At 36.1% G+C, this 8,334-nt stretch overlaps 1 protein-coding gene across 2 annotated transcripts in view; it reads left to right on the plus strand.

The window, feature by feature from the left end:
• Positions 1 to 7,882, plus strand: part of Rala (Ras-like protein A) — a 51,495-nt gene extending 43,613 nt beyond the window's left edge. Inside the window, exons 4-7 of one of the 2 annotated variants that reach the window (XM_070116047.1) lie at positions 306 to 380; positions 549 to 723; positions 2,542 to 2,658; positions 4,988 to 7,882. In XM_070116047.1, the coding sequence (XP_069972148.1) occupies positions 306 to 380; positions 549 to 723; positions 2,542 to 2,658 (367 nt within the window). In that variant the 3' untranslated portion in view covers positions 4,988 to 7,882. The remainder of the gene's footprint in view (positions 1 to 305; positions 381 to 548; positions 724 to 2,541; positions 2,659 to 4,987) is intronic. The other variant, XM_070116048.1, reaches the window with a different exon arrangement.
• The last annotated feature ends 452 nt before the right edge of the window (positions 7,883 to 8,334 follow it).

The raw sequence follows: 8,334 nt of genomic DNA on the forward strand, positions 1-8,334 counted from the left end.
ATAGGGGGATAGGGGGATTGAGGGGAGGAGGAAGGAAGGAAGGAGACTGGTATAGGGGAGCGGGAGAGGGGAAAGGGGGGGAAGGGGAATAGGGAAAGGAAGGGAGATAGAGGGAAGGGGAAAGGGAAGGAGGTAGGGGACGGGAAAGGGAACAAAGGAGAGATAGGGGAAAGGAAAAGAGGAAGGGGAGCTAGGGAGAAGGGAAAAAAAAGGAAGATACATTTTTTGTTGAAAGCGAGAACGGCGTTGAAAATTATATATCCATAAATATGTCACAAAATTTCTGATGGTGACTCCTCCTTGGACAGGTCCGGCGAAGGCTTCCTGTGCGTGTTCTCCATTACAGAGGACGATTCCTTCCAAGCGACGGAGCTCTTCAGGTAAGTGGCTGTTGTGAGTGGGAGTGTGTGCGAGTGCGAATGCGTGTTATTTTACTGTTGATTTCCTGTACTCAGTTTTATTTTTTTCATGGATAGATTTAAATAGTTTATTTGCAAAGGCACATTTTTTCTTTTCTTTTTTCCTTACCTTCAATCACATCCTTCCAGGGAGCAGATCCTGCGCGTGAAGAATGACGACCACATCCCGTTCCTCCTGGTGGGCAACAAGGCTGACCTGAACGAGCGCCGGAAAGTGAGAGAGGAGGATGCCAAGAACCGTGCCAGCCAGTGGGGGGTGCCATACGTTGAAACCTCAGCCAAGACGCGAGCCAATGTTGATAAGGTGAGAGAAGCGGAAGAGGTTGGTGCATAGACGTGCAAGGAGGAGAGAGACGGAGAGAGGTTTCAGTTGTTGAGCTCGATTATTCTTAAGAGAAAATAATAAAATGGCTTTTTATAAAAATGTCCCAATGACCCTTATCTTTAAACATGGAAGAATAGATCCTTGTCTCTTCTCTTCTTTCCCTAACCCCCCTCTGTTTGAAACTGATCGCTTTGCGGTTCTTATTCCTTTTTCTCTTATTAATGTGATAGAGAATTTGAATAGGGCAGGAGTTGAGAGGCATATTTAAACCCAATAGATCTGCTTGCATTCTTAAGCTATTTCATTAGTGTCTGTATTGCTTTTGTAATGCTCGTTGAATTTGCTTTCAATGTAGCTTCGTACAAGCAAATTTGAATAAAAAAAAGGGGAAGATCATTATTAAAGCAACATGAAAATGTCAGATTTTATAGTTTTAAATAACCTTTGCAGAAAATGGAGTGTAATTAATTTATTACAGGATAAGAGTGGCCTTTTTGACTATATTGTAAATAAATTCCTCAATATCCATCTGCTTTGGGTAAAAATATAATAAAGCACAAGTTAGTCTCAAAATTAATTAGATATTTTTCTTAAGTATTATTTTTAGTCTGATTATGTACATACCTTCTATGTTCATGTTGATAATTTTCCGCTTGTAGTGTTGGCTTTACGGGTGATTCTTTAGTGAACTTTTACGATCTCGCCACTTTGAAGGCCTGTTTTACTTGGATTTGTGAAGACCTCTATTGTTGTCCTGCTTCTCTGACCTTGTTTAAGGCTTGTTCTGTTTGTTTCGCTCCTTACACCTACAGAGGGATCTCAGTGGTTTAGTTTGCTGATGTGTACTCTTCCCCTTTTAAGAATAGGATAAATGTTGAGACATATTCATTGAATATAGTTAACATATTTTATTCCATTATTATGTATATTATGAGTTTAAGTATAGTTTGATGCTGAATGGCTTAGATTGGACAAGGGCGAGAATTTGTTAAAGATGTTTCTGTTCATTTGCCTTTAAAATGTATATCTGTGGACTATAGTGGAACATTATTGTAAAATGTACATTTCTACAGAGTTAAAGAGAAATATGCGGTTTGGACATTTACAAATATAGATTTTAATACAAATATCTGTTTTATATGTGTGAAATAGGTTGATGATCATAGGGTTTTCTTTTTGTTTTTATCATTTTACTTTTTTTTTTTTTTTATTATTACTCATCTTAGTTTTTTTGTTTTTGTTTTTTGGTGGAGGTATTTACAAACATTGGTAATTTTAAGAATAGCAACACTCATTTAAAAGTAGAGGATTTTGTATCCATTTTCAGGTGTTTGTTATGTGTGGTTACGTATTGGCATGTAACTCTTCAATTTTCTTTTTCAGTATAGTTTGTCATCACATTGTCTTTCTACATTCCACCCATGCCTTCTTTCTTCAGTACTTTCATTACTCCTTGTTTGATATTCATGACTCCCCTGTCCCCCAAAAAAGATAAAAAAGAAGAAAAAGAAAGAAAGAAAGAAAAAAAGATGAAAACAAATGAGTTTGTGGATTTTTTTTTTTAGTGTGATTTACCCACTTCTTTTCTGAACGTTTTCTGCTGTGTATTGAGGAACAAGCTTGCCCCCCTCCTTCCCCAGACTCACCCCGATTGATTTTTGACTAACATTGAGGTCCAGCAGGAGATGTCACTCACCACTAAGCGTTACTCTAGTGAGCTTGGGATGTGTGTTTGTCAGCAGACCTTTATTGTGTGATTAGTGTCTCGTCTAATAGCCCATCTCCCACACCCTACAGGTATTCTTTGATTTGATGCGAGAGATTCGTGCTTGCAAATTGGAAGACAATAAGAACACCAATGGAAAAGGCAAAGATCCCGGCAAGAGGAAAAAACACAAGTGCTGCATTCTTTAGGTCAGCAGATACCTTGCCTACCCTCCCTCTTCACCCCTTGCCTCAGCCTTAGTCTCCCTCCATTTACCTCCAGTGTCTCCCTCCCTCTCTTCATCCTCCACTTCTTCCCTCAACCCAAATGCCATCTTTCCCTTTCAAATTATTCCACCTCCAGTCTCCCTTCAAGTTTTAAGATAACCCTCTTAGTATCATATTTAGCAATCTGCATCTTTTTCTCCTGCTCTGATATTCCCCAGTGTCACTCACCACCTTCACCACGACTTTTGCCTATTCCTTTTCCAAGTATCCTTCCTCCTCCTCTTCCTCACTTTCCTCCTTTTTCCACTGCTCGTCCTTCATACATTTCCTCTCCCCTTTTCATCTTCTGCCCCTCACAGTCCTCCTCCATGTTATTCAGTTATATTTCCTTCTGATCCTCCTCCTGTTCCCAACATTACCTGCATTTGTGATCTTACATTCCATGCCTTGTGGGTCCTTTTTCCCTAGACCTTTTGGGCTACATGATTTGTCCTGTTATCTCCCCCGTGTCCTGTGTCACTGTCCTTAAGCTCCCTGCCCATCGTCTTGTGTCCTCCTCAGCCTCTGTAGCCTCAAGCAACGATGTGGTTTGCTCTAGTGTATCCACAGACGTGTGTCATGTCCCTGAAGTCAGTACTGCTTGAGATATGTTTTATTGAGTCATGGGTTGTTTACTTTCATTTTCACATCTTTATTGTTTATCCATTTGTGCTTTGATATGTATCCTCATAAGGATGGGGAGGGAGGTGTTCTTGGGTCATGATCATGAGATCAGCAGGACATGGCCATGTCTGATTTGCTGCAGGCCAGGTTTACATCTCTGCTTTTTTGTTTTGTTTTTGTTTGTTTTTGATTAGTGTCACGTGTTCTTCATAGCATAAAATGATGTTTGCCCCATCCCCCACCCTTCCCTGTAATCTGAAAACATGTAGCTTGTTTGTGTGGTTTGTTTTAACTGTGCAGTACCACATGCCATGATGACAGGGAGAAGCTCTATTGATGTGACTTGGGTAGTGTGTGGTTATTTTATGTTGGATGCCTTTTAACAGTGCTCCATGAGATAAGTGTATAGATAAACATAGAAAATTAGGAATGAATGTGTCTGTGGATGTGGGTGGATGTGAAAAGAATCTTGTGTTTTTAAAATAAGTACTGTATTTAGATAATGCAGAAGTAGAAAACAAGGATGTTGCTACAAAAGTACTTGTTTTTATTCATACATTGGATGTTGGATCTGATAAAAAAATGCATGAGTGCAAAGACATTCTCAGTGACCTAGAAGGCAAATTGAAGTCACTTTAGCTGGGTAGACTTCAAAAATCTTTTGGCCTTTACAAGACTTTAGATGTTTAAATGAGAATTAGCCATTAGAACTACCAACTGTTGACCTTTATCAGTAAGTGATGAATAATCTCAAGGTAAAATGACCTAGAGAGGGATCAAATATTGATTTTCGCAAATTTTATCACTCAACCAGACATAGGTATTTCATCAGTACATCTGTCATACATTTAATTTGATAGTGTTTAAAACTGGAGGGTGATTATAAAAAAATACGGCAGAACATTAGACTGTAGTATATGATCTGACTGAGATTTATGCATGTATGTAATTTTATTTTGTGTGTAGCTTTTCATCCTATGTTTCTGCTTGTTTTCTATTTGATTAAAGTTCTCAAGTCTCTTGAATGATTTTAGCCTCTGTACCTCTTTCCTTAACACTATGCAGATGGCCTGCAAGAGATATCAAAGTAGAGGAGTAGACACCTTAGTGACTAAAGTAAATCCATACATTGATTAGTCCTTGTTTTGTCATTAATGGATGCAACATACACTCATAGATTGCCTTTTCTCATATTTAACTGCAGTGGTTGGGTCAGACCTGTCTTCTTAGACCCTTGATATTTAACCTTTGATTTGGACATGATTGCTTGGATTGCATTACGAGAACTAAACTGCATGTTTTTTTTTGTACATGGCCTTAATGCTTTTTGTTTTGGTTGCATTTTATTTGTATAGTGTGTCTTTGGCATTGCAGTTTTTATCAGTAGTCATCTTATTGTTTGTTTCCTTGTCTTAATACATTGACTGTTTGATTTTTTTCCAGTGTAATTATTAATTAGGTTGTCTTAGATTTGTAATGTTTTCTTGTTCTTTGTCAAATACAACTCAAACTTTGTCTGCAATTTTTGTTTTATAGTTATAGGAATAACCAATTAAGATATAATTGATTGTTCCCCCCCTCACAAAAAAAAGAAAAAATCAGTGTGATTAGCAATTCTGTAAATTAAAGTATACTATTACTCTTTCAGGCGTTCTACGACTTGACTCGCATGATATCGGCCAGCAAGCAGCAGGCTGACAGCCCAGATGAGACAGAAAACAAACCTACCAAGTGCTGCTGCATTTCATAGTCCCCCATGACTACACTAGCCAATGCCTGTGAATGAAACCTAAATGGAGATTTTTTTTTTTTCTTTATCATTCATAGATGTAGGAGGCGTTCATTTTGTTTTGTAGGTGATGACAATAGCCCCCGGTGTATGTATGAAGGTTATTATACAATGTGTAGGTGAGAGAAGAGATGACTTTTTTAATGTGCTATTGAAACAAAACCCTTTGTTACTCTCAAATGACATAGGGTCTTCTCTCCACTCTGTGTCAATCACTTGTATTATTTGTTTACAATGTTTAAGATGCCTCCTGTCTTGTCTTAAGGTTTCTTGTATTCTAGAGGGGCTCCAAGATGATCCTCTGGGTTGTTTTGCTTGAAAATAAATTTGTAATGTAAGTTTTGCAGATAGTGCATCTGTCTGATCCATACTCATTAGGTCATGTGCCATGGCCTTTCATTTTTCTTTATTTTTGTTTTATCTGACTTTTTTTTTCTTTTTCTTTCTTCCTTAATTACTCTTTCTAGAAATTTAAGTGCTTATTATTGATATAAGGGTATAAAGCTAAAGCCCGCTGATCAGATCCCAGTGAGTGCTCATTGCAGTGATCTACAGAAAATATGTATTTATGTGACGTCGCCAAAAGACAAATGTTGAAAGCTGTGAGAGGCGACTTTGTTACTGTCATCATCCTTGTATGTTTTGCTGAATGTTAAAAGGTGATTGTTAGGCATCATAGATATTTATGATGTGCTCCTTGTGAGTGAATAAACATTCAGTGTACCTTTTTTTCTTTTATGTTAACCATTCCTAAATAACGAAGATTTTTCTCAGAGAAGTAAGTAGGTAAATTGATAATTAAATGGCATAAGGTTAAATTGATTTCTTAGAAGATTTAGAGGGAACATAGCAGTTTATTTAAGAGGCTTGCTCTTCCTGCCTTACAAGTTTCATATCTAAAAACTGAGTATTGGTTGTCATACTATAGATTAATTAAGAGTAAATGAAAAGAAAATCTAATTAATGATCTATATACAAGGTGGGGTTAGATCAGCCATTCCATTGTACTCAGATCCTAACCCACACCTTCTATACCATTGCTTAGGTGAATGCAAAGTAAAAATATGCTTGCAGATGTAACAAGATGTCAATATATTTTTTTTCTTCATTGTAGAAGTCACCTCACGGTGCTCTTTTTGGAAAGAGGTAACTTGACGGTTTTCTAACTCCCTTCTCCCTCCCCCCTCCTCGGCATTTCAACCACATGACTTGTCAGCTGGAAGTTGAAGGTGGCAAGATAAAGGAAAATATGAAAGTAAAAGGAAAAGCTTGTTTACTTTTTTTTTTTTTTTTTTTTTTTTCCCGATAGATCTACCTCTGCATTTTAAAGTCACACAGGCCAGGTGTGTGTGTGCCAGACCATGAAATCCAAAAGCCAAGCAAAAAAAAAGTTAATTCCTCTAAAGATTGCTGTTCATACTCCACTGCTTTCATACTTCATGGGCATCTTACGTATAATCTTGATAATTACCAAAGCGGCTGATGTTTCTTAAATTTCTATAAGTTATGTTTTTCGGCTATGAAAGTTTAGATAGACTGCCAAGAACAAGTGATATTGGAAGGTATTGCTCATGCATGAAAGGTCTTCATAGTTTGGACTGTGTGGCAATGCAGAGTGTAGATGAGAAGTGAATTGATCTGGAAAGCAAATATGCCTTTAGCAAATGTAAACAGCTTTCCTTGTGCCTTCAATTTGGTCTCTTTTATAAGTTTAGAAGTAAAGATTTTTTTTACTTATTTAATTTGATTTTTTTTATAGTTCCGGATCAGTTTTTATTTTTATGGAAGATTAGACTGGAACATTGTACAAATTCACTCTCGCAAAACTGTAATGAAATGAATTTAAAAGTAGACCATCTTGTATAATCACAACATTTTTATTTAAAAGTATATTAACAACAGAAAAAAAACATTTCTCCAAAAATAATTGAATATCAGGTTTTTTGTTGATTTAACAGCCCTGCAGCATTCCCTTACAAATATATATGTATGTATATGTGTTTATATATGTATATACATATATGTATAAATGTTTTCTTCAGTAATATTTTAGCAGGTATAGACTTCATTCTTGCCTTGATTGTAATAAAGAAAAATTGACTTAACAGAGGATATTAAGAAACGATTTGAAATTAAATTAACAATCAACTGTCTTATGCACTGTCAAGTCACAATATTGATGAGTTAAGGGCACATGATTATATATATACACACATGTACTGTTAATGTATATATGTATGCATGTATGAACATATGTGTATGTGTATATGTATGTGTATGTATATGCATGCATATGTATGTATATATGGCTATATTTATGGAAATTACCACAAAACTACCAGCTACATTGAATGCACAAATTTCAGCTGCCATAATGAAGGTTTATACCACATTTGCAGCTTATTTAAGTTTTACATAGTAGTTTTAAATTATTACTTTCCAAGTCCCTCAAGTTTTGGATGGGATCATACACCAATGCAAAACTGGACATGGTTTCAAAGGGGAGAAAATGCTCAAAAGGTGAATGGGATGGAATCTAGTCACGGATTTCAAGCAACGGCGAGCGTTCAAATTTTCAAACAGGAACTAGGTGAAAAGGAAAAACCAAAAGTATTGTTCACCTTGTGCAAAAAAATGACAATTTGTAAGAGCATTCCTGGCAATGGTGAGCTTATTGTGAAGGTTTAAGCTTTTTATTTATCCATTTTAATCACAGTTTGTACATTGATTATGTAATATATGTCTGAAATAAAATGTCTTTTATTTGAGAATCCTTCATATAGAGAATTTGAGGGAGAAAAAGGATAATAAAGGGAATTTTTTTATTGTTAAATGATTTATTTTTTTATGTTATCGAAGTGTAAATTCTACTAGTAAGAATAATGCCTTGCATTGGAATTGCACAGAAGACTTACAGGAAAGACCTATAATAAGATAATGAAATCTGGAATTCATGTTCTAAAAAAAGAACTTATTATTAAAGATACATATCAATATAGTTGCTAATAGGACAACAGAAGAGGGCACACTTGGTCATTCTACTTACAAAGACAGCAGTTCCCTGTAATATTAGATTGGAGACCAGGACTATACATTTGTAGATTTCTTGCATTGCTTATTCTATGCATACAAATCCAAGTTATGCAGGGTATGAAAATTGAATAATAAAATGTCATTTTATGATTCAAAACGGTTTTCTGTCATTG

Source organism: Penaeus vannamei, chromosome 38, assembly GCF_042767895.1.
Source record: "Penaeus vannamei isolate JL-2024 chromosome 38, ASM4276789v1, whole genome shotgun sequence".
Classification (NCBI taxonomy): domain Eukaryota; kingdom Metazoa; phylum Arthropoda; class Malacostraca; order Decapoda; family Penaeidae; genus Penaeus; species Penaeus vannamei.